We start from the raw sequence: 25,255 nt of genomic DNA, 5'->3' as shown, positions 1-25,255 counted from the left end.
CCGTCACTTTACTATACACCGTCCGTCACTTACTATACACCGTCCGTCACTTTACTATACACCGTCCGTCACTTTACTATACACCGTCCGTCACTTTACTATACACCGTCCGTCACTTTACTATACACCGTCCGTCACTTTACTATACACCGTCCGTCAGTTTACTATACACCGTCCGTCACTTTACTTTACACAGTTCTGAGGGCACATTAGCGGCTACTATCACCCTACCATTGTATCTGAATTAATGTTTTCTAGATTTGTTGAGGTGGTCGTTTCGAGATTTGCTCATACTTCCTAGTGACATTCGTTGGAGGAAGTTAGAGAGGTTACTGTCACGGGCAGCGGATCAAAACGAGAGACTGAGAGGATTAAATGTGTTGTTAGGAGTCCAGATTCCGTTTGCTTTGAGGGAAAAGCTGAATGATCGACAGAAGAGTGCTTTGGCTCATGACTGTTCGATAGCAGGTCATTTATACCTGAGGAGTATAATGTACCGCTGGCTTTGTACGGCTACGGATGCGCGGTCATCCAGTCTAGTGGGTTATCTATTGAGACCGAGTGAAAGAGTTCATATTGTAAAGAATGCTGCCCATAATATAATTCAAGTTGTGTTAAGTGAAAGCTTGGCTACACTGGAAGAGAGGGTGTATGCTGCGTGGGTATGTAAACACATTCATACCTGTCGAATAAGGAAGAATAACATTGGCAAGTGGACAGTTAAGCTACTTCTAACTCCACCCAAAGGCATTACAAGAGCCGTAAGGGAATCCAGGATTTGGATGGTTTGGGAATTTCGTGGACTTCAAACAGATGAAAGAATAGGAAATAAGCAATTCGACAAATATACTGTATATGTTGCCTCAATATTAGTCTCTTTCAGAGACTTCTTGAACAAATCAATTCGTCAAGTCAAACAACTTTCAGCATCCGACTCTGACCAATTATATAAGAAACTCATGCTCGAGGAACACCTTTAAACTTCCAATGCTTTGCCTAGAGGTTCAATGCCGAGGCCATTGCTGACAAGGCCATTGCTGACAAGGCCGTTGCTGACAAGGCCGCGGATTTTTCCCTATATAAAATGAATGATACCTTAACAGCAGAAATAGAATCCATTAAGACGATATTCGAAGACTTTTCATGTCAAGCAAAAGACGACGGCACCTTAACACTGCCTCTGGTACCGTATCCCGGAAACCCGGAGCATAATATTGTCCAAGTAACTCTAACCTTATCCGGCCTGGAGAACTATCCGGATACAGTTCCACAAATATCTTACTTGAACGGTAAGTACCTGGCATCATCACAACAACTGGCATTACAATACACAGCATTCATCACTGAATATAATTCATACACAATGTTACAACATACACGATGTTACAACGTAGCACACACGTGTGTGCCACGTAGAACACACGTGTGTGCCACGTAGCAGACACTTGTGTGCCACGTAGAACACACTTGTGTGCCACGTAGAACACACGTATGGCCGTCTATCTGTAGAGAGAAATATTGACGATGTGCGGCGATCGGAGATTCGTGGTCTGGTAAATAATCTAGTGGAGACGCACCAGGGTTTCGAAATGCTATATGACCTATATACGGAGTTGACCACGTATTTACAGGAACATAACACGGAGATCCTGTCGGTGCACGACAAAATGCAGGGGGCTAGTGGCACGAGCAAGGTTCTTGAGAACGTGATCGAAGTGCCATGTTTCGACTCGTCTTCCGACCGCGATCACAGCGACAGTGATGTCGACCCAGATGCAGGCCGTCTTGCTGACAAGGAGGTGGTGCAGCCGGACTACCGCGTCACGGAGCAGCAGTTTTTAGAGTGGAAAGCGCATTTCAAACACGAAATGATCAACTCAGGCAAGTGGAAGGACGTAGACCTCGTGGACTCCAGGCCAACGGGTAAACAACTCTTCACCAGCGGCCAGGTCAAGGAGGAACCCGCACTCGCCAGCCAGGAAGTTATGTAACCGGTATCCACCGTGCCGTGGACCTGAAGCAAGCCTGACCCCCAAGGGGATTGACCTCCAAGGGGATGGACCTCCAAGGGGATGGACCCCCAAGGGGATGGACCCCCAAGGGGATGGACCACCCAAGGGTCTAAATGGCGCCTTGGGGTCCGGAGAGGCCGGCGACTTCAAAGCCGCCTTGAGTGAGGGGCGCGGTATACGGGCTGAAGGTGTCGTGGGGATTAAGGAGTTGTAGGGCAGCACGAATGGCAGCATCCCAGCTTTCCTTGCCGCTGTTGTGTATATCTTTACCGAGAAGCCACATGTCCATGGTGTCAGCGGTTTGGTCGTACTGGGCCAAGTTCATACCGCTTTTGGAGGCGAGTGCAAGGGCGTTCTTTTTTTGCCGTTTGGTGAGTGCTTCAGGCACCGATACAGCTTGGCGTGCATCCCAGCGTAACAGACAGACGGTCTCACCGTGTTCGTGGACCAGCTCCGCCTCCAACCCCCACGTGTCTCCCATTCCACGACAGTCCCAGAGCGGTTCCGAGACCAACTCCTGAATGCACAACGGCGCTGGGTCGCGATGGTATTGCTCCAACCAATACCCATGCGGACAGTAACTTGTGTCCGCTAATGCTGAATCGATGTAGCAACGGTTATTTGCCGCCACACCGTGTGCAAACCGAACCTCCTCTAAGCGGAATGGATCAAATCCCGTACCCGCAAAGTCCTCTACCGAATAGCCGGTCTCGCGACCCCGCCGGCCCCCGCGACCAGAGTCCAGCAACACACTCGGTGACAACTCCACCCGCCGCAATCCCGATCCGCTATCATCTTCACCACCACCCGCCCGACGAGGAGGGAGACCAAGACCAGGATCAAAGCCAAAACGACCAGGACCAGAACCCGCTCCAGGGGACTGGAGCTCTTCCGGATCGGAGCCGTCGGCAGCTTCGCTATCGATGCCGATGCCGGGGGCCCCTTCGCTGCGACGTTGGGTTCGACGGTGTCGTGCCTGGCCGCCAGTGCTGGGTTGTGTGTCCTGATTCTGCCAAGCCGTCGGACTCGAGGGAGGGGGATTGGGGGCACGCCGCGCGGGGGTTGTAGCCGGTGCCCGGGTCGTGGTTAGTGAAGGATCGTTGAGAGCAGTTAGGTTCGTGGCGCTCGCCTCCGGGGGATAGGAGGCTGCTACATCACGGTAGCGGGGTCCACGACTGTAACGGCGAGCGCCTCCTTCACGCTCCCACACGTGTCCTTCCACACCGTCCGGACACATCCGTGGGGGACTGTATGCCCTCATTTGGATGCAACCCATGAACTCGTTGCTCCAGTAGTGTCCCTTCTTGCACCCCGATGGGTCCGGATCCGGCTTCACCCAACGCTTCCCTACACAGTCCCATTGCTCCCGCTCATCGTTCCACATCAACCTGTCACCATAATCACACAATACCAACTGCTGCGTCTTTGTCACTGTGCACTCGCCGCCACGCCCACGACTCTGACCCCCTCGGCCCTGAGCCCCAGGGATCTGGCTTCGTCGGGGTGGCTGCCCTCCCGCAAGCTGGCCCGTTCCGTACGTCTGGACGTGGCCGTCCCGGTCGATGCGACCATAAGGGTCGCCGTAAAAGTTGTACTGGTCCAACGGCGCGTAAGTGTTGTTGTGCAGGTACCGGTAATACGGACTCCGATCCGCAGCACGCCGTTCCGAACCGTCAATGAACCGATCCTCCTCCATCCCTTTTGGCTGCAAACTTTTTCGCCCTAAACTCGGCTCCGAAGCGTTAGAGCCCGAAGCGCCAGAGCCCGAAGCGTTACCGCTGCGGTCTACGCTACTGCCATCGGCACTCCACGGCGCTGAAGTGGTGGGGTCCGATTCAAAACCTTCCGCGCCTTGTTCTGACCTCATTCGCGGAGTAAATGCAGTCGACGACGCTAGGTCGTCGTCGTAGTCGTCCAGTACTTCCTCGTCGGAAATCTGGTCCAGGTCGTGGTCCTTCAGTTTCGGTGCGCCACTGACGTAAACGCAGTTGGAGATGATTAGGGGATCAAACGTTACTACGTGAGCGGGGATCGACATTTTCTGCACGCACGTGTACTTGAACCATTCAATCCGGTAACCTGTCCTGTCATACAACTTCTTCAGCTGAAACCCTTTCGGACAACGGAATTGACGCATGGCGTCGTAAACCAAGACCTGAATGCATTGGTAGTCCTCGTTGGCATAATAGGGCTTTGCCGGCACCACATCCCAAGCATGCTTGCATTTTATCTGAAACCCTGTTTCGATTCGTCCCCGGCAAGTCAATTCATCATCTCGTCTACCACTGCCCGGGGGACAAGGAGCAGTGTGCGGCAGTGTCTGGTTTGCGCGGTTCAGGTGTATACATTTCTGCCTTAAGGGATCCCAAAAAGCATCACCCAACCACGTTGTTAGCGGACAACGAGGTATGGCCGGGAATTTCACTACGCTTTCCCAGGGAGCAACCTCCTCGGCGCTACCAGCCTTTTGGGAGCCAGATCCTCTATTCCCTACGGGTTTGGGTTTCTCAGGCGCTGTAGGAACCTCAGGTTCGGACATTCCAGGAAAGGATGCCCCATTATGCAAGCTGGGCTCGTCGCCCTCTACGCGAGTGGCCCAAAGAAACTGTATGGCGATCCAACGTACATGCATAGGGGTACTTGGGGCGTGTGCACACGCGTGTGCTGCGCTGGAATTAGACATAGTTTTCGGCTCTGTGCCGCGATACAAAAAAACAAAAGGAAAATACCTGCGTTGTGATCAATTGAAGTCAACACAAAATCCCGGCGAAGGGTGGCCGTACTTGGCCAAACAATCGGGTTTGAACCAAGTGGATGCGTCCTCGTTGCCAGACCGGATGCCGAGTTGTCTCCTGCGTTTCTCCCAGTCGTAGGGAGTCGGTGCTTTGATATGATAGGCGTTCTTCTCGCTTCTGGTGAGTAGGAGTTTGATCTCAGGAGGAGTCAAATATTTGAGTGAAATGAGGTTCCTGAATAGAGCAGAGCACCTGCTGCAGTGTCCGGCGGACGCGCGTCGGTTTACCAGGCAGTTTGGACAGGCCGCTTGCGCGAGGATATAGTCCAAATCGTTTTCGTCTTCGAGGGACATGATTTCATCAATAGGTCCGACGGGAACGCCGTCGATGAGAACCTGGGGCACAACAATCGGCAGCGTGACCTTGTCGGCGAGTTTGTTGGAGTCAACGAGTAGGGTTTCCTCGTTGTGCCACTTTCTGAGTAGCTTGTAGTCCACGGAGTCGTGTCCAATATCTCCATTGACGTCAACCGCGATGTGGTCTACACCCTTGGCCTCAAAGAATCGGAGGAGGCGATACGACTCTTGGTAGCTCTCGCGGCTTGTGGTTAGCGAGGTTACAATAACGACCACCTCCGCCGTCCAGTCAGCACTGCCTACCATGCGTCGCAGCTGCGCCTCTGTGCGTTCGATTGCACGGTCGATCGTCTCGTAGCCGTCGATATCATGATCGATGCTCTTTCTAGTGGAAAGCACAGCTCTTGAGGGCGCGGCCTTTCCCGGTTCGGGACTGCTGGCAGCGGTCTCACCGCCGAAATCTTCGTTGAAGGCGACCCCGTCAATTGCCTTCCACAACGCCGCTTTGTGGTCGACCTTTTTGGGCAGACGGGGTCTGTACTTACGGCGTGCAATGCTGTTATGAGAAATGGGGAGTAGTCGCAGACAGGGTTTTAATGTGTACGAAAGGGCTCGGTCCTTCTCTCCAGCCAACCACCACTTGTCCGCTTTGATCTGCGTCTCGCGGTTCGAGATGCACGCCGCGCAGGCACAGAAGAACGATGTGCTGTCGTAAACGCCCCAAGGTAACTTGAGGTCTTTAATACTGGCAGCCACCTCAGACTTACGACTCTTCTCCTCAAACGAGCCCTTCGGCACCGACGCAGCCTTCATCTCTTCCACCTTTTGGTCTCTCCGGGCACCCATCAGCATCGCCGCAAATGACCGCTGATGACGAGCACGCATCAACACTTGCTTCTCTCTCAGACTCGCACCCTCCTTCTTCGTACCGACAAAAGGGCCCAATCCTGGCTGCCGGGTTTCTTCCTCTGCCCCCTCGCCGTTCACAGACAACAACCGCTCCACGTCTATCGAATTCCTCTGCACATACTGGCTCATCATGCGACGCATCTGGTCCACCATTTCCAGAGACTACTTAAAAAACTCCTTTATCAGAAAACCACCCTCTTCCGACATCGCAACCTGCCAAGACCACCCACTGACCCGCATACGTACCACCCACTGACCGCATACGTACCACCCACTGACCCCCACCCACTCTGACCCCCATACGTACTGGTCCCATTGGACATTAGATCTAAGACATGCAACTCCGTTTCCACTTGCGCCGTCGTTTCCACTTGCGCCGTCGTTTCCACTTGCGCCGTCGTTTCCACTTACGCCGTCGTTTCCACTTACGCCGTCGTTTCCACTTACGCCGTCGTTTCCACTTATGTCGTCTGGTCTCCAGGCCGACGTGGCGACGACTAGAGAGTCTAGACAGTGCATGGCGACCAGATAATCAGGACTGGTTGCCCGCGTCGCCTTCAACTGCAGCAGTGCAGCGCGGTTGGAATTCCGTGTGCGAATGGCTGCCGCACTTTTCGTCTTTCTGCATCGCTTCGATCTGTGCAGGGGTCAGGGAGTCCCAAGAGTACCACGACTCAACTTCGGGCATGACCTGCCTGAGTGCGCCACGGACCCAAATGGGCGGGAACCGGTCCTCCGCGGGGGGAAACTGCTTGGCAAGGAAATCACGGACGAACCCAGAGTAGTTCTTTTGTTCGATGGCGGTGCGCATCCTAACGCCCAGATTATGTAAGTAGCGAATATTATGTTCGGAAATCATGCTCAACGTTGATGGTGACTGCAATAAATTGTGAGTTAGCAGCAAGTACACATGTGTGTGTCACCACAGTAATACAATAAGTGGGTGACCAAGCACGAGGGCGCACATCCATGTGTGTGTGCAGTGTGTGCTTACGGAGGCGATGGTAGCGTGAATGAAGGCGCGGGTGAAGTGTTGGCACATGTAGCAGTCGCAGGTTTCGTCAACGGGTCTGGGATCGGTGCGGTAGGCATTGTTTTTAAGTCGGATGTGTCCTTCGTCGGCGAGAGCGACTCCGAAGCGTGCGGTACGTGTGGGAAAGACGCAGTCGAAAAGGTCGCAGCCAAGTGCGACACAGACGACAATGTCCAAAGGGTATCCGACGCCCATGAGATACCTGCTTTTGTGTTCGGGAAGTCCCTGACCGTATCTACGGGTACAGAGTTCGACCATTTCAGCGAACTGGGCTTTAGATTCTCCCCCTGAAAGGCCACCAATAGCGAAACCGGGTAGGTCAAGGTCTCGGAGCTGTTTTAAACTTTCTTCTCGCAGATCGGCGTACAGCCCACCTTGAACGATGCCCCAAAGATTTTGCTCGTCCGGTCGCGCGTTAGCCGCCATACAACGATGGAGCCATCGCGTGGTTCGTCCCACACTAATTTCGAAACGTTTCCGATCGTCATCTACAGCTGAAATAACATCATCTAGAGCCATCATAACATCAGCACCAATTGCGTTCTGAATAGCAATTGACTCTTCCGGTGTAAGCAACATCTTCTCTCGAGTACTGGGGTGCTCAAATTCCACACCCTCTTCTGTTATCCGTGCCAGCTTAAGTAATGAAACCATCTGGAATCCACCGGAGTCCGTTAACAGTCCTCCGTCCCATTGCATCATCGTGTGTGTACCGCCAAAATGAGTCAACAACTCCCGACCTAACCGAGCACCCAAGTGGTATGTGTTGTTCAACATTAATGACGGGCCCAACCTCTCCATCCTCTCCGACAAAATCATCTTCATTGGCCCGTTCGTACCCACTGGCATGAAGCAAGGCGTCTCCACACGCGCGTGCGGCAACTCCAACGTGCCCCGCCGCGCACGACCGTCCACCATCCGCAACGTAAACGACGACGCCCGTCCCTTGTACACCGAACAAACCGGCACGACATCCCGCGGAACTATCGTCGCTGGCGTGATCGTGTCCGAAGTAACCACCGACGCCGGGGTGACCGTGGCTGGCGTGACCGTCATCGGTGAAACAGCCGTCTTCTCGCACTCCTCCGGGACATTTGGGGGAAAATCGGAGCGTCGTCTCTTGGCTCTCTCAATGCCCACGGGCGCCACGCCTGTTGGCGCCGCGCCCGTTACCGACTCCTCCGTAATAGTCCGCTCCTCCGACGCGTCCAAGGGGCATCCCTTTTGGGGGCATCCTGCGTCCTCAAGAGAACGTTTATATGGGCCGGGCATTCTTCTGCGACCGGCTGGAATATTTTCTGGCCAGCGCCACGTTGAATTTAATTCTGAGTAGCCTGCTCGGCCCGGAAACCCGCTGCCGAGAGGGTCGGAAGCTTTCAGTGGTCGCGGTGTAGTGGTCCTTCGCTACCGTTTGCTCGCTTCCCTTAAGTTGTTCATCCCATTAATGCGTAGAGTCCGCCCGTGGTAGAGTCCGTCCCGGTTCAGTCTATTATTGCAGAGCCTAGGTGAGGGAGAGACCAGCGTTACGTCGATGGTTCCTCTCCCAAGATTGCTGGCTTGTATGAAGAGCCGAATTTTGGTCAGCTAATTTTTGTATGTTGAGATTGACACTCGCCGTTGCGAGTGCCAGCGCTTTGTGGCTGTTTGACGGGCGGGAGGAGGCGCCTCCTGTGGCAGCGAGCTTCGAACCCGCACCTGTACCGTCACGAGAATTTGCGCAGCAGCCGGCTCTCGAAATTCCCGACGCAGAGTCCTACCGGGAGTCCGACATCGAGAACGGCCTAGCAGCGAACGGCCCAGCTGCTAACGGCCCCCCAGTTGCTGACGGCCTAGTGGCAGACAACGGTCTAGTGGCCGTCGGCAATGACGTGGCGATCGGCAATGGCATGGCGGTCGGTGCGGACCGCGGACCTCCTCTTTACAACGACAAGCTTATGGGGTTTCGTCAGGAAATGCAGGCGCTGAACCACCAGATGGGTGGGCCGGAAGCTGGCCCACCGAGATTGCAATCCGGGCTGGGATCTGGGCTGGAAGGTGGGCTGCAAGCCGGCTTGTTAAAGGCTGTGAGCCAGGAGAGTGGCCCGAGGCGCGTTGTCCACTTTGACGACAACCAGGCGGGGCGCAGACGTTTTGCTGGCGGAGACCTCGGAGCGCAATTTGCCGCGCGGGCGAGACGTAGACGAGACCAGCCGGCTCGCGAGGCGGTGAACGATGCCGCAGCCAATAAAGATTTGCCTCTTGAAAGAAGAGATCATCCTGACAATGGTAAGAAGCTCCCTTCCTTTCCACTCCGGTTTCACTCCATGTCGGTTTCACTCCACTTCGGTTTGACTCCACCACTCACATCTCAGAAGAAGGCCCGGAGGGGGTTGGAATCGTGGAGGCCCCCGAGGAGGACAATGGCCGTGCGCGCCCCCCGGATGATGACGAGTTTGAGGAGGACGACGACGACGACGAAGAGGAAGAGGAAGACGAAGAAGACATGGCTCCCCAGAGACGGGAGCCCGACGAAGAGATGGTTGACGACGGAGGCGAGCCAGTGGGTCGTGATGGCGAGCCCGTGAGAGACGACGGTGAGCCAGTGAGAGACGACGGTGAGCCAGTGAGAGACGACGGTGAGCCAGTGAGAGAAGAGGAAGCTAAAGAAAAAATCCGGATCAACGGGACGACTCCCCACATAGTTATGTACCTTGCTGCGGCTGGCGGGGTGGGAATAGCCTTGGCGTCCGTCGGGTCCTGCCTGCTTACACGTAAGGCCCTCACACGTAAGGCAGTCCACTCCCTGGTACCCTGCCACACACGAAAATGTTGGGAAAATGTCACACCCGGAAAGGGGCACAACCGGAAAGGGGCACAACCGGAAAGGGGGATGTCACATTACGGGGAGAGTCACGTCCGGTACGGGGTGATAAGCGCCACGGCGTGGGAAGTACAACAGTACCTTGTGCAGGACGGAGAAAGAAGAACGATATGTTGCCGATCGGTTCTTCCATGCCGAGAGTAAGGGGGCTCTCCCGCTTCAGCAACAAGTTTTAATTTTCCAAGTGAAGCGGAGCGACAAGTTTTGGCTCCGGTGGTGATGTCACTAATTTTTGGTGGCCGACTTCATGTGGGTCGTGCTTTTTCGAAGCGTTTCATCGACTTGAGAACCCAGGGAGTTGGCCGAGAAAGCGTCACTGGAAGTTTTTACGCCTAGTCGGATCGTCATTCCGGAGTGTGTTGCGGGCAAAATAAGAATCGCCAGGCAGGATGACGGCCAAATGGGGTGGGCCTGTGCCTGAAACCTTTTGATGACAGATTAGCGGGAGATCTGGGTTAGTGGTGCACTTTATAGGTCTTTGATACGCGCGGTTGACACGTCGCACGTGTGCGGTAAGGTTTTTAATTTTGAAGTGACGAGTAAATAACTATGGCCGGTGGGAAGCAGACAGATCAGGGCAGCGTGGCCGTAGCGCACCGCGCGGCCGTGACACGAGACTACTACGTCAAGCCCCGATTGGACTACTCAACGGTGAAGGGTATGTATCACATTCACTCACTCACAGTTGTAGTTTTTTAGGTGTGGAAGGTCCTATCGTAATCTTGAATCATGTCAAGTTCCCTATGTCTTCTGAGATCGTTAGAATAACTCTTGGTGATGGTTCTGTGCGTGAAGGTCAAGTTTTGGAAGTGAATGGTGATAAGGCGGTGGTGCAAGTTTTTGAGGGCACTAGTGGAATTGATAATAGATCGTGTCATGTGGAGTTCACAGGTGACGTGATGAGGATGCCAGTGAGTGAGGATATGCTTGGACGGACATTTAATGGGTCTGGAAAGCCCATTGATAAGGGCAGTGCGGTGTTAGCTCAGGATTTGTTAGACATAAATGGTTCCTCAATTAATCCTGCTTGTCGTACATTCCCGAAAGAGATGATTCAGACAGGTATCTCTGCTATTGATACCATGAACTCTATTGTTCGTGGGCAGAAGATCCCATTATTCTCTGCTTCAGGTCTGCCACATAATGAAGTGGGTGCCCAAATATGTCGTCAGGCAGGTTTAGTACAGGGCAAGGACGTGTTGGATCATTCCGATGAGAACTTTGCTGTGGTATTTGGTGCTATGGGTGTTAACATGGAAACGGCACGTTTCTTTAGACAAGACTTCGAGGAGAATGGATCGATGGAACGTGTGTGCTTGTTCTTAAACTTGGCTAATGATCCTACTGTCGAACGTATTGTTACTCCTCGTATTGCGTTGACTACTGCTGAGTACCTTGCGTATGAGCGTGATCTACACGTGTTTGTCATTTTGACGGATATGTCATCGTACGCCGATTCTCTTCGTGAGGTATCTGCAGCCAGAGAGGAAGTGCCAGGTCGTCGTGGTTATCCTGGTTATATGTACACTGATCTTTCAACTATATATGAACGCGCTGGTCGTGTTGATGGACGTAACGGATCCATTACACAATTCCCTATTCTAACGATGCCTAACGATGATATTACTCATCCTATTCCGGACTTAACCGGGTATATTACAGAGGGTCAGATCTTTGTGGATAGAGGTCTACATAATAGACAGATATACCCACCCATCAATGTGTTGCCCTCGCTATCCCGTCTCATGAAATCCGGTATTGGCAAAGGCTTCACCCGCGAGGACCACCCTGCAGTGTCTGACCAAATGTACTCCAACTACGCCATTGGCCAGGATACCCGCGCTATGAAGGCAGTCATTGGTGAAGAGGCCCTTAGCGCTGATGACCTACTCTACCTCGAATTCACCGACAAGTTCGAAACACGCTTCCTAGCACAAGGACCCTACGAATGCCGAGATATTTTCCAGTCTCTCGACATCGCCTGGGAACTACTTAGAACTTTCCCAGAAGACATGCTCAAGAAAATCAAAAAGGAACTTCTGGACCAGTACTACTCCAGAGAGAAGTACCAACAGAAGTCCGGTCACTAAACTTCTCTTTTTTCCAACCAACAAGTGTTTCTGTCTTTTCTATCCTGCCCGAGGGCCGCACTCGATTTTAACGGCAATAAACCAATGACCAAGCAGGGAACCTTGCTTTATGGCATTGTAGAGGCCAACTCCCACAGCTTGTAAGCAACACATCTATCTCTGACCAGAATCAAGCGAATTGCCAGCTTATCCGAGCCTCTGACGAAACACACACACCTGACGAAGCACACACCCCTGACGAAACACACACCGCCTGACGAAACACACACCCCTGACGAAACACACACCCCTGACGAACCAGCTCTACTGTTTGTGACTACTAGTCTTACGACTGTTGGGTTTATGACTGTTGGGTTTATGACTGTTGGGTTTGTGATAAGATGATGTACTACGGGTTGTTTCCATTAGAGAATTTATTGCATCGCAAGGTCTTGCCGCTTTGGATAGGCTTTGTTCTACAGATAGACGTTTATCAGAGTACAGTTTGTTTTATGGAAGTCTATTCCGAGAAGGTCGGCCTTTGAAGCTAGAAACTGTAAGAGAAGAAAAGTTGAATGAGATTGATTCGGTAACGCGTGACTTTATAAGAGTTTTAGGAGACCGTTGGGTTACCTTAGAAGGTTTGCAAGTGTTGGAGTATCTGTGTCGTGCTTTTTTCATTCAAGAAAGGCTGGCATTTGAAATGGTTGCATTGGCTATTCCATTCCATAATCGGCCAATTTTTGTTCGGATGTGTCAAGTGGTAGCATGTGATATTAATTCCTACAAGACTGCCTGGATTACTTCAGTACAGAAGTCAGGATTACCTGTCGGCATGAAGAGCTTAGTTAAGCTGTGTAGTTCCTGTCCAGCCTTGCTATACCGTCTATGTTCTTTTGCTATGGATATATTAGAGAAGAATACCATCTGTATGAATACAAGCCGATACAGTCAACATTCCCGAACCCATCGACTATTTCTTCAATTATTCATACAAGAGACTGTCAATAATGGACCTACTAAGCTTTTCAATGACGACAGATTCATCATGGATTTAGTTTCAATTGTCTCGAAGCTAAACGCTCTGGGATCCAAGGACCCAGCATTACAATATCTGGCTACAACTGTGACTAAAGCCATCTGTTCGAGAGCTAAATTGAATGGGTTAGTTATGGATAAATTACTTAATGAATTCCTCACACTTATTGAACAGCAAGGATTCGATTCCGATTTGAATCGGGTTAGCGAAAATTTTGGAGCGATTTTAAGTCGGCAGATCATTAAGTTCGATGATGTTAAGAGAAAGGAGCCATTACCCCGCTCAGAATTCAGTCGATATGTTCTGTTCAAAGAGGAGTCGGAACAGATGGGTTTGCCCTTCTTATCATCTACAGTAACCGAGTTGATGACGCCATATATCTCAAAGATATTTTCGTGTGCGATGCGTCAATTACGAAGAGCACACGATTCCGGAACTTCAACTCAAGAGCACTTTTCTACTTTAATCATTATCCTGAGATCATTAATGCTCACCAATGCCGAGGCGGATGAAGAAAGCGCCTTAGACTTGTCCTCGCTGCTGAAGGATGGCCGAGGTTTTATTGCTGAGTTATCGCTATTACGCAAACGCTTCGTTGAGCAAATGATGGAAGAAACTTTGGTCTTCACTTCTTGCTTGATGGAAGCTGTTCCCATCTGTCACACACCTGAGAACATTTTGCTCGCAGGACTGCCGCCGTTTCTTTGTGACTTATTTCACATAGACGAAGTGGCAGCGCTTTCTACTATTTTGAACGCTTGCCAAGCTCCTGCTTTGGCTTCGTTTGCTCTGCAGGCCATTGGCAACAAGGGAAAATTACTTGTCGAGCTTGGTCTGCACAGCATACCAATTGTTGACGATAGAAAGGCTGTTAGGTCCACGATGCTCGCCGAAACCGTCATTAAGGCGGCAGGAGAGAACGGAGACGCCGAAGTGCTAGACACACTGTTGACTGCCGCATCTGAGGGTCTTGAGACCATCAAAGTCGGCGATCTGCAACGCATTGTGGTGGCGGTGGGTCCCAAGCTTTCTGAATCGCACCGTCTTCGCATGCTCCGCTCTGTCATCGGCCGGTGCGTGGGCTTTGCCGACGACCTCGTCTCGGACATGGACACGCTAGTGCAAGCCAACACCTCTGGTCACCGGCTGCGAGATGTGCTGCGTACTCTTGTAACTGACGACAGCCGCTCGATTATGACTTTGCTCGCGACTCGTAACACTCCCTTGGACGTCGCAGCCAAGCTCTTGATTGGGGCAAAGATAAAGGGAAAAGTTGCCACTCTTGAATCAACCGACAACGCGTGCTTCTGGCCACTTTTGGCGTTCGGTGATGAGGTAGTCTTAAAAACCTTTGGCGCCTGGATTCTGGAACAGCCAGGCTTGCCTGCCGTTGTGGACAAATTCAGTGGAATGGCTTTCGCCCTCCCGGTTTATCATGACATCATGACCAAGTTGCGGGTCGTGGCAAAATATGTCGAAGGGCACTACGAAGAGAAGCTCCTGATCTCGCCGGAAAGCGGCCAACAGATGACGCACTCCACACTCGTTGCGGTGGGCAGTCAATCGCAGAGTGCCAGCTGCGTCGCCAACGTCCTGAAGGAACTGCTGAGGCGCCAAGCGGAACAGAAAAATAGCCACGTGATAAATGTGGTGCTCAATGTTCTAAACATGGCCCGGAACTCATCCTCTGGCACCATACCACCGGAGCTGATGACCTTGATTCAGTCAGTCAAAGTGCCCTCGGTCTCTCCCTTCGGCGTTCGGGGACCCTTCGATCTCGCGGATGACGAAGCCCGGAAGAGTGACGAAACTCGAAAGGGTGAGGCCCGAGTGGAGACGTCCCTGGACCAGTTGTCCTTGGACCAGTTGTCCTTGGACCAGTTAGTGAGTCGGCAATCGCGGACTTGCTCTGAAGGCGTGATTGTCGGGGATCGTGTGAGCGCCGCCGCGGTCGAGTTCTATCTGTCGTCGGCAGACGGTGCTCTGTCCTTGTTGTACTGCTTGGTCTTGTCTCTTCAGCACCAGGCTGGTTCGCAGTTACTGACTGGCTCGGTGGGGTCAGCTGGCTCGGTGGAGCCAGTTGGGCTGCAGGTGGAGCCAGTTGGGCTGCAGGTGGAGCCAGTTGGGCTGCAGGTGGAGGAGGTTATGGCCCGATGTCTTAGTGAATTGACTGTGTTGGCAATTCCGGTGACCGAAGGTACGGTGGTTCGAGTTCTGGCGATGTACGCGGAAGCAGCAGCATCTGTGAGCGCCCTGCAGGGTCCCGCCGTGGCTCGGTACCTGCCTCGTCTTTTGGCCTTCCAGAAGTTCTTGGGCAACTGGCTGGTGGCACAGGATGGCGACGTCTGCGGCGACCCGCGCGTTATGCAAGCCGAATTGGACGCATTGCACGCACACATGTGCTCCGAGCACACACGCGTCGTCGCCGGTGGCGGCGTCGCCAGCGGCGGCGAACTCAGCGGCGGCCAGTCTTTAAGCGTGGCGCCGCAAATCAAGGAGTTCGTTGTCTCCTTTTGCCACGTCGCTCTCGGCCGCCCGCTCCTCAAGCAACTCGTTTGGGGCGAAGAGGCGGCCGGCGAAGGGACGGCTGGCGAAGGGACGGCTGGCGAGGAGGCGGTGGCAGCCTCGCCAGCAGGCAAGGGCAAGAAGACCAAGTCCCAGTCCAATTCCAAGTCCAACAAGTCCCAGTCCAAGTCCACAAGAGAGTCCCGTTCGTTATGGACCGAGTCGAACGCCTTGTACGTGGAATTTGCGATCGCAGCGTTAGTCGCACTGGGGGCCGAGGCGGCCACTCTTCGGCAGTCGCTGGCGAAGCGGTTACTGTTGCAGGCTTCGAGGGTGGTGGAGAGCGCAGCCTTCCCGCGTATGTCGTTGATCGTTTCATTCCTGGCGGCGGCGTTGCAGGTGCCGGACGTAGAGTTGGTTTTGGTGGATAGGTCGCAGCAACCAATTCCCGTGGTCCAATTTGCGTTGGAGCACGTGCGTGCGAGTGAAGACGCGAATGTGCAGCAGTGGTTGTTTCTCGGATATTTGGCGGCGCAGCTACCGATGGCTAGTGTACGTATGTTGGCTTCAGCGGTGGTTCAGCGGACAACGAGTTCTCCGGACTTTTTGACACACGCGTGTGCGAGCGCTGTGCGCCAGTTTGGCGAACGGTTGCTAGGCCCTGTCTCTACCTCTAGTGCGACGTGGCGGACGTTGGTGGACCTTTGTGTGCAGAAGCGCGGTGAACAATGGGCGCTACAGGCACTCAGTGCACCCAGCAACGAGTATCGCACACGTGTGCGCAACGAATGGCATGCCGGTGGCGGAGTCGACATGAGCGCAATGGCTGAGGACGAAGCCGCCCTCTTCGCTTCCGAAGAGGAGCGCCTACTCAGTCTCGAATTCGCTCCCAACGTCGCAGCTATTTCCCGTATAGTCGCCGCTTTGGCGAGCATGACTACTGACGAAAAACGGGAACAGCTTGTCGCTCTCGTACTACGTGCGCTCCTCCAACAATACATCAACCTCATCAACATCGAACCCGAAAGTGACCTCGGCATCATCGACCAACGCCGTTTCTGTCAAGCACTCGTCGCCGCCGCTAAACAGACCCTGGGCGCCATCGGCAGCTGTCTAGACACGGTTACGAGTATTCTTTGCGAAGAAGTGGAGGAGCTCGAAGAAGTACGAGCGGAAGAGGAACGAATGGAGGAAGGTATGGAGGAACGTTTAGCTTTGCAAGAAGAGAAGCAAAGCTGGACAGATCTGGGTCAGCGAGTGTTGCTGGACCCGGCGATGGGTACGGTAGATCGGCTCAAGTCGGTTGCGGAGGGACGTTTGGCGACGAGTGCGGAGGCAGTGGTGCACGAGAGTCTGTCGCTTTGCGGAGTGTTGGGCAACATTGCAGTGTTAAAGAACGCGGTACGACCGGGCGTATCGGATGATTATTTGTGCCTGGTCGTGGCCAGATTCCGGCCATCTTTGTTATTAACGCGGCGGTCGGGTCGAGCGGCAGAGTTGACATTATGGCTTCAGTTTGTGGACCGCGCGATGAAGCGTGATTTCCAGGACTTGCCGCCGTTCGGGTTCCCACTGAGTGTGTATGAACACGCACGCGCGCGTGCAGATGCGAAGCTGTACTCAGCATTCATTACTTCCTGGGTATCGCTCTTGACGAGCACAATGCTAGAAGGTGTACCGGACTTCGTATATCCACAATCGACGGTGTACAATTCACAATTCCGGACACTGCTCAGTGATAAGGGCGAGGAGTATTGCCAACGCATTCTGGCCGAAGGTAAGGTTATTATTCATACCAGTTTATCTGGAGCCGAAGACGCGGCGGCCGAAGACGCGGTGGCCGAAGACGCGGTGGCCGAAGACGCGGTGGCCGAAGACGCGGTGGCCGAAGACGCGGTGGCCTTGGACACGGCGGCCATGGATACGCTTGTGTTCCTGACACTACTGGTCGTCTGCAGCCCCTTCACGTCCGTCCTACTCTCCGACTGGCTGCCATTCCTCGCCCAATTGCCCTCCCGCCTGCCGCTATCGCTGCCACTGGCCCTCACTTCGCTCGCGCTGGATGGCTCGCTACTCCTGCCTTATATCGAGCACATCACACAACACCTCCGCGATCATGTCCTGGATGCCCTGCCGCACGTGCGTGCACAACAACTCGCGAATTCCCGACGTCACTCGCCTTGGGAGGTCGTGCTCGCCCTCATCTGCGGCGTGGGCCCCACCCTGTTAGAGGCTGGCGTCCCCGTCCCGGGGGAGGGTGGCAGCGTCCAATCCGGAAGTGACCAGTTGTTACAGGCGGTCTTGTGGTGTCCGCAGCACTTAATGACTTTGCAGCACGCAGCCGGACGGAGTGTGAGTTCCGTACGCGGGTTCTGGGAAGGAGTGCAGCAAACGATCGGTGCACGGCAGTCAGAAGAATTTCGGAAGCAGTTGGTGCGCGTGCGGCGGCAACTGGGTCGTAGGCTGGTTGAGCGTTTCGGTGCGCGAGGTGGAGCCTTGATCACGACAGGCGGCGAAGCCGCCGCTGGAGACGCCGACGTGCTGGAGGTATTTGCAGTCGCAATTGCTCATTTGACGAGCCAGGGCCAGTTGGACGTGATTGTTCGTGGTGCAGCGACGCAGCTTAAACGCTCGCTCACACAACTCCAAGAAGGTGATGAGGAGGGTGAGTGCGAAACCGTAAATACTCTCTGTTCGCTGGCCTTTGTCATTTCGCGCTGCAAACCCGATGAACTTGCGCCCTTCCAGGATGCGCTCACTAACCTAGTTGCCCTGACCTGTGGCTTCCTCGGTTCCGTCTTCGAGTCCCGTCTGGAACAAGACGTGGACTCGGGAGACGCGGACGCGAGGAAGGGGCAGCGGGATGGAAGTGACGAGGACCGAAAGCGAAAGCGACGCGGCCGAGCAAGTCTGGAGGCTCAGGTGGCCGAAGTGTATGGTGGGAAGTTGATGGAGGCGCACCCGACGTTATTTGGGAACTTGCGGATGCCCGAGGAGACGGACCTAAATGACACCTTGGAGCTGGCCACGATCAAGCGCGTGGACGAGCGGCTGGCGGCTACAGACCACCAGGACGTAAGCGCGTTGGCAGCGCACACGCGTTTGGCGCAGGTAGAGGACGCGGTTTGTTACCTCTTCTCGCGGCTACTGCTCAAACTAGGACCCACGGCCATCGGCAAGGCCATGGCCACGGTGCTCACGGCCGCGCGTTGCGGCGCAGACGCTTGTCTCGGGTCGCGATTGGACGGCGGTGAGACGGTAACGCCCAAAACCTTATTTATCGCGCGACTCTTCTGCCTAATCTACAGCACCGCCGCTAAAACCGGCGGCGCTTTGGTGATAGGTGGTAGCATTTGGCAAGCGGAAGACGACATGCTCAGCATCCTCCGACGCTGCAATGCTAACGTTGTCGAGTGCTTCAAAACGGGAACATCTCAGGGAAGCAGTCCCAAGAAAAAACGACGAGGCACAAGGCAGGAGATTGCAAGTAAGTCCCTATCGCAGCTTACTTCGCAGTCTACTTCACGGTCCTGGTACTGGTTGGAAGTGGGCGTGCCTGCGTTGATGTGTTTGGGCGACTGTTGTCGCGCGTTGAATGAGTCACGTGAGTTGGTATCTGGTATGGCGTCGCAGCCGTTTGCCGTTAGCACCAGTTTGATGGACGAGTTCGCGCGCGCCTTTGATGTCTTCCGACACTTCGACCGGTTCGCGGCCACGGGCTCTTATATTGGCGTATACCCGGAAAGCGAAGACGTGGAGACGGCCAAAGCCTGGCTGCTGCACCTGCGTTTCGCAATCATCGAGACGCTCGGGGTGGCCAGTCAGGACACGTCTGTGCTCGGGGTGGCATACGACCGACTGCTGGAAAAGCTACTGGACTCGGAAGACCCCCGCGTCAAACTGGCTGTTGCACGTGTGCTACACCAGGCCTGGGCAACCCTCGGCGTCGCGCTGCTCCCAGTACTCAATGATACCCTCAAACTCGTCGTCCACATGCTCGATAACGCAGACCCCGAAGTCAATGCCTTTGCACGTGCTATGACTCTCACCATCGAACGGGCCACAGGCGAAAGTCTTGAAGGTAGATTGGCTTTCTAAAAAATTGGTGAACATGAAAGTCAAACTTGGAAAGCTCGGGTCAAGGTAGGGATCAGGCATCAGCAGCTTGCGATCTATAATGTCCCATCTATAATGTCCAATCGGACATAGGTATTCAGTTGTCATGGATCTAAGTTAGGATGGGGCGTCGACTTGTCTTGGGCGTCGACTTGTCTTGGGCGTCGACTTGTCTTTGGGCGTCGACTTGTCTTTGGGCGTCGACTTGTCTTTGGGCGTCGACTTGTCTTTGGGCGTCGACTTGTCTTTGGGCGTCGACTTGTCTTTGGGCGTCGACTTGTCTTTGGGCGTCGACTTGTCTTTGGGCGTCGACTTGTCTTTGGGCGTCAATCAGTCTATAATGGCGACGGATCTAGGTTGAACCACGCCATGATCTAGTACTAGTTGGCCTGCACAGAGATCGATATTGAGTAGTAGGCCTTGGTCAATAATGGAGTGTTTTTCGTCGTAACAAGTAATTCTTCGATTTTTGAAAGCCCACGCCTTTTGTGTCTCAGCCCAAGATTGGAGGTCGGCGAGGTTCATGGGTTCGACTAGAGCAGCCACGACGGCGTTTTGTATCTCCTGCAGGTCTAGAGGGACGGAAGTTAAATCCTTCAAGCAGCAGGCGATGGACCGTAGCCCTTCCGGGACAGAGTTGACATTGAGTCCGGTTGAGATGCACATGTAGCATTCGTAGGCCTGGGCGCGTGTGTCCATGGTTTTGTCCATGAGGGAGACCGTGTGGAGCTCATTCGAGGGGTCAATGACGAGCGAGGAGGTGCCGTAAGGCACGGGGTCGGCAATGACGCCACCGAGTTTCTTATAGGTCTCAATTAGTCGGCCCTGGCAACCAGAACCAGAACTGGTTGCGGGACTCGAACCAGAACTGGTTGCGGGACTCGAACCAGAACCGGAAGCACCCGGTCCTGGTCCTGGCGCATTAGCGGCAGGTAGGGAGGAAGTGGAGGAGAGCAGACCTCGCGGACGGGAAACCCGACCAGGTGGCACATGGGTGGAGTTACAGCAAACCAGGTCGTTGGGCCACTTAACCTGAACTGCTGAGTAAGTGCCTTTCCAGAATCCGCCGTATCTCAAATACTTGTCCAAAGCCCGCGCAATTTGCACCGCAACTGCGACCGAGACTCGGACAGACGCGGGGGAGAGCGGAGCGAGATACCCCAAAGGAATGGGCCGCATCATACTGAGCTTAATCTGCTCCGTTGTTCCACTGTCCTCCCAGTGCCTTCTACTGACGGACTCGTAGCCACCCACGCCCTCCGCCTGCCGATCCGTGGTAACGGCCCATAACACTCTCTGGTCGTATACGGACGTAGACTCCGTGGCGCTGCTAGATAAACTAGCCAAGTCGTCCTCAAACTGGATGAGCAACGTGGCATCCGGATCGTATATATTCCCACTTATTTGCCGATCTCCACTCACCTGTCGGCTTCCACCACTCACTTGCCGACTTCCACCACTCACTTGCCGACTTCCTCCGCTTACTCGCCGGCTGCTGCTCACTTGACGACTGCTACCACTCGTCTGTCGCTCTCCACCAACCACTTGCCGCTCTCCACCAACCACTTGCCGCTCTCCACCGACCACTTGCCGCTCTACGCCAACCACTTGCCGCTCTACGCCAACCACTTGACGCTCTACGCCAACCACTTGACGCTCTACGCCAGCCACTTGACGCTCTCCACTAACCAACCGGTCCCCGCCGTTCAACACGGGACTAAACTTCTCATTCGACAAAAGGATTTTGTGCAACCTCGCTCGATCCGTCACAAACTCGTGGTGGCGTAGAAGAAACAAGTGAGTCGAGGGAATCACAGTATAATGCTCATGGACCAAAACCGCCCCCTTGAGCTTCTTCACCTCGATGTTCACCGGCTCAGCTTCGGCAGCGGTAAACGTATCTCCCCTATTTAACATCTATCTAATATCGCCAAAAACCCTGGATAACCCCCGAGACGCATTTCTCCCAAATGCGTCCCCCAAGTATCCCCCTAGCACACGTGTGTGTGCTGCGCCGTCTATAAAGGCGTCAGGCGAATAGCGGACTACCGACCAGGACGGCAGCCCGTTCCGTTCACGTACTCCGGGTCTGGGACTCAGTCTCGCTTCATTCGCCTCCGTCGGATGTTCCAGAAACGTACTGGATAGTATATTAGGAATCCAGCGACCAGTGCAAAAATAACGAGGAACCTGGAGAGCATTTGCAGAGAACGGAAGCAGTTTGGGGAGGAGAGGAGAGGAGAGGAGAGGGGAGGGGAGCCTGAGGGCTGGGAGGGGAGCCTGACGGGTAAGATCGGTTAGGACAGATGAAGTGTGTGGGTCAATTAACATATGTACGTACGTGAAGAAATATGTATTGAGAGTGCATTGACCAACTGGTATTTGAACCGCTAGAACCGCCGGATTGGTGTTGGTTAGTCCCAACAGATCCAGTAGTGATATATGGTATCTTGGAGCGACATAGTTTTCAGGTCGTATGAGTAGTGGATTGACGACTTCAAGTTCATTGAGATTGAAATCTTGCATAAATGTTTGGAAGTCATCTTGTAGGTCGTACCCGCTGTCGAGAATGGTCTTGATTAACAGTCTGGGAGTAACTAGTCTGGTACTGCAACTATATATGGGGGGCACTCTGAGATATTTGGTGAGGAAAGGTTTCATCATTGTAGGACAGTGGCATGCCGATTCGAAATTGAGCTCGCAAACCGGGTCTTGACTGGTTCCTGCGGGATTCTCACATGAGATATTGAGTAGGTCACATCCCATCCCATCCAGAGCCCTCATGGTTAGGCAAGACGCGGATCCGTCTGCCTGGAATATGAGTCCTTTCTTCATTTCGGCTCCCATATAATACCTTAATATCAAGTCGCTCCATAATGACAAGACCGTCCGATGGAATTCCAGCATAACCTTCTGCTCATTTGGCGCCGAAGAAGAATCCGACATTACCGCTACCTGACTTTAAGTAAGCCCAAAGATCTTTGGTGCGATTCCCCGGTTAAGATCTTTGGCCACAAACAATGGTCGCAGAAAAAAATAGGTGACAATAACCTAGAGTTCGTCATCAGTGTCACCGACGTCGCCGTGAACCCAGATCCCGATACGTGCTTCGCGTGCTTCAGCTTCTATTTCGCCTAAGCGTTTCAGCAGCGGCGTGGTCTGGCTTTTTCGTGTGCTATACCGAGGCTGCAGCTTGGCGAAGCCGAGTTCCAGAATGCGATCGTGAATTAAGGCGCCGTTCCTGTAGCCAGAACTTGGGGAACAGTGTCCAGAGTCCCCACGCATTCGCACTGGCAGGTTTGTTCTTCGCCAAATTCCATAATCACGTCGCAAGCATTGTCCAGACTACCTGGGTCGATACTAGGGTTCTTTATATAGGCGAGACCAACGCGACTGGCCAGAGGTGGGTAGGCAATGACGTTGACGGCAGTGGGTAGGACAGCGATGTCGTCTAAAGACGTGATTTCCGCGGTGTTGCCGTAGTCCAAGAAAAAGACTTCGATGCTGCCTAGACCTGACTTGACATTTAGCACGCGTGCGCGGTACCACTCGCCTTCGAATTTGGCAAGAATAATGCTGTTTTTCGCGGGGAGTTCGGTCTTGCTTTGGGTGCTATAGGTGGCCACAGCCTCGCGGGCAATGGTCCGTTGAATGTCCAGCAAGTCGTTGGTGCGGGAGTGTTTCTGGACATAAACCTCGCTGCTGCTTTCGCAGTGCGAAATGGACACGTCTCCCCAGTTGCCGAGGACGTCGGTCGTCTTGGTGGCATCTTCTTTGCGACCAAAGTATATGACATTCTCCTCCAAGCTCCAGATGCCTTTTTTCTCACTGATGGCACGTTCCTCCAACTTGTAATACTCCTCCGCGTGGGGACCTGGGAAGCGGTCGAAGACCATGGCGTAACCTTCACGGAGCATGGTTTCTTGAAGCGGAGTGCCGGAGATGGCGAGGTCGACACTGGACAGTGAGGTTTTAGTGCCTTCTTTTTTTGCTCCAGGCGGTGTGAGGATGGACGAGAAGGTACCGCCCATGTCACAATTGACAAATTGAGCCATGAAGGGACGGTAATTGACGTTCAGCTCGGCCCAGGCTATTGATTCGTTCGCAAACGGTTCATCAGCCGGCTTATCTTCTGGATCTTCGAAACCTACATTTCGTCTAGCCACTTGCGGCGCCGTGACACCGGAGAGGGAGACAGAGATCATGGCCGCGTAACCGGGCACGTAGGCACGGTATCGGGTGCCTGTGACCACGCGCTCGACGAAAATACGAAGACAGGATTCGTTCCGAAGTGAGTTATACAGCTGTCGCGCGCGCCTTGTATTAGCTGGACCAATGTAGTCGTTGAACTTCGGCGCTGGTTGGTTATTGGGGGTGGAGTCGCGACTGAGTTGCTCCATTTCCTCATACAATGACGTCTTCACGGCTCCGTTTTGGAGTCGATCTAGGCGGGCGAAGCCCCGCCGGAGTAGTTCCTTATTTAGACACGTCTTTGTACCAGGCTCTTGTACAATGACGGTGGCATAGTGGAGGCGACCGTAGTCATCGGAGGGCCTCGGTGGGTTGTCAACGTTTTGTGCGCAACGCATGTAGTCGATTTTGATGCGAAGTTTTCGTGTGCCGCAGATCTCTTTTATCGCCTCGCGTGCAGGTGTTAGCCATCCGGCGGCACGACCGCGGAGGTGGGACAGGTAGACAGCACGGTGGGGTGAGAATGGGGTGATTACACCGGTCTGCGGGTTCCCCTCAAGTACCAACAAGCTCGACGTGCCGAAGACGTCAGCGAGTCTTGCGTCAAACTCGCCAACCGTGGCCAGGTCTCGAGCCGTAGGAGTATTGCTTGCGGTCGTCGCTCCGTCTTCCCCACCTGCCGTGGCCTGCCAGATACCGACTTTTAGCTTCTTGGCCTCCGCCACGGCGTTTTGAAGTGCCGCACGCTGGGCCATTCGCAACCGCTGAGCCGAACTCTCGTGCAACCTACCCAATCCGACCTCCAACACCGTACGGACCACCAGGCCACCTTCGGGGAAGGACAGGGCCCCATAAATGCGTCCGTCTACCGTACCGACTAACCGCAAGTTAAACTGACGACCTAGCACACGCATCGTTAACAATTCCACACACTCTTCCTCTCGTGCAGCCTCCAATCCCGCCAGACCTAAACGCAAATAAGTCTGTGCACTTGGCACGAAACATTCTACCTCCGTCCCTGACAGCACCTTCTCCACCACACACAATTGATCCGTCCGACTCTCTTCCAACACTGACGCGTCGTAGTTCACCGCTTTTATCGCCGGACCACATGGCGGCCGCGTCGCTGGCACTCTAAGGTACTCCTCCAACCTCGCTGCAGGCGCAGTCGCCGCGTCCACCACCACGTACCCGCCCCGCAACATCAGCAAGCTCAAGTCCTCGCCTTCTGACGTCTTCGCCGTTACCCATTTTTCGCAACCCCCATTCTCCGCCGAAGACAACTTCTCCGTCGTAACCTCCGCCCCCGGAGTCGCCGAACACGGTTCAATCATGATGTTCTTGCCCAACGCCAGACTCAGCAGTGCCGCTCGCGCCTCAGCCGCACCCTCCTCACCCACACGCGTGTCCGGCTCCGCAACGCACGCCGG

At 54.0% G+C, this 25,255-nt stretch overlaps 9 protein-coding genes across 9 annotated transcripts; 4 read left to right on the top strand and 5 right to left on the bottom strand.

Annotated features, from left to right (window-relative positions):
* Positions 1–491: 491 nt before the first annotated feature.
* GNI_007400 (RWD domain protein) lies at positions 492–1,991 on the top strand (the record flags this gene model as incomplete). Its single annotated transcript, XM_011130378.1, has 3 exons — positions 492–761; positions 1,001–1,289; positions 1,510–1,991. 3 exons carry the CDS (start codon positions 492–494, stop codon positions 1,989–1,991), a joined length of 1,041 nt encoding a protein of 346 aa, XP_011128680.1.
* A 130-nt stretch (positions 1,992–2,121) lies between these two features.
* GNI_007390 (hypothetical protein) lies at positions 2,122–4,551 on the bottom strand (the record flags this gene model as incomplete). Its single annotated transcript, XM_011130377.1, has 1 exon — positions 2,122–4,551. The coding sequence occupies one exon, from the start codon at positions 4,549–4,551 to the stop codon at positions 2,122–2,124; it is 2,430 nt and encodes an 809-aa protein (XP_011128679.1).
* A 201-nt stretch (positions 4,552–4,752) lies between these two features.
* On the bottom strand, positions 4,753–6,165 carry GNI_007380 (hypothetical protein; the record flags this gene model as incomplete). Its single annotated transcript, XM_011130376.1, has 1 exon — positions 4,753–6,165. The coding sequence occupies one exon, from the start codon at positions 6,163–6,165 to the stop codon at positions 4,753–4,755; it is 1,413 nt and encodes a 470-aa protein (XP_011128678.1).
* Positions 6,166–6,544: 379 nt separating this feature from the next.
* On the bottom strand, positions 6,545–8,317 carry GNI_007370 (queuine tRNA-ribosyltransferase; the record flags this gene model as incomplete). The annotated part of the gene is made up of 2 exons (XM_011130375.1): positions 6,545–6,889; positions 7,007–8,317. 2 exons carry the CDS (start codon positions 8,315–8,317, stop codon positions 6,545–6,547), a joined length of 1,656 nt encoding a protein of 551 aa, XP_011128677.1.
* A 323-nt stretch (positions 8,318–8,640) lies between these two features.
* On the top strand, positions 8,641–10,125 carry GNI_007360 (hypothetical protein; the record flags this gene model as incomplete). Its single annotated transcript, XM_011130374.1, has 3 exons — positions 8,641–9,310; positions 9,397–9,730; positions 9,996–10,125. The coding sequence occupies 3 exons, from the start codon at positions 8,641–8,643 to the stop codon at positions 10,123–10,125; spliced, it is 1,134 nt and encodes a 377-aa protein (XP_011128676.1).
* A 329-nt stretch (positions 10,126–10,454) lies between these two features.
* On the top strand, positions 10,455–11,995 carry GNI_007350 (putative vacuolar ATP synthase subunit B; the record flags this gene model as incomplete). The annotated part of the gene is made up of 2 exons (XM_011130373.1): positions 10,455–10,563; positions 10,605–11,995. The coding sequence occupies 2 exons, from the start codon at positions 10,455–10,457 to the stop codon at positions 11,993–11,995; spliced, it is 1,500 nt and encodes a 499-aa protein (XP_011128675.1).
* A 380-nt stretch (positions 11,996–12,375) lies between these two features.
* GNI_007340 (hypothetical protein) lies at positions 12,376–19,616 on the top strand (the record flags this gene model as incomplete). Its single annotated transcript, XM_011130372.1, has 2 exons — positions 12,376–12,477; positions 12,522–19,616. 2 exons carry the CDS (start codon positions 12,376–12,378, stop codon positions 19,614–19,616), a joined length of 7,197 nt encoding a protein of 2,398 aa, XP_011128674.1.
* Positions 19,617–19,964: 348 nt separating this feature from the next.
* Positions 19,965–22,580, bottom strand: GNI_007330 (hypothetical protein; the record flags this gene model as incomplete). Its single annotated transcript, XM_011130371.1, has 2 exons — positions 19,965–21,540; positions 21,976–22,580. 2 exons carry the CDS (start codon positions 22,578–22,580, stop codon positions 19,965–19,967), a joined length of 2,181 nt encoding a protein of 726 aa, XP_011128673.1.
* Positions 22,581–22,861: 281 nt separating this feature from the next.
* Positions 22,862–25,216, bottom strand: GNI_007320 (nuclease domain protein; the record flags this gene model as incomplete). Its single annotated transcript, XM_011130370.1, has 1 exon — positions 22,862–25,216. A coding segment is annotated over one exon (2,355 nt), but the record flags the coding sequence as incomplete, so codon positions are not given.
* Positions 25,217–25,255: the final 39 nt, after the last annotated feature.

The sequence above is a fragment of the Gregarina niphandrodes genome, assembly GCF_000223845.1.
Source record: "Gregarina niphandrodes unplaced genomic scaffold scaffold00001, whole genome shotgun sequence".
In the NCBI taxonomy this organism is placed as follows: Eukaryota; Apicomplexa; class Conoidasida; order Eugregarinorida; family Gregarinidae; genus Gregarina; species Gregarina niphandrodes.
Note: the sequence above shows the minus strand (reverse complement) of the source record. Positions and strands in the feature narration are given on the sequence as shown.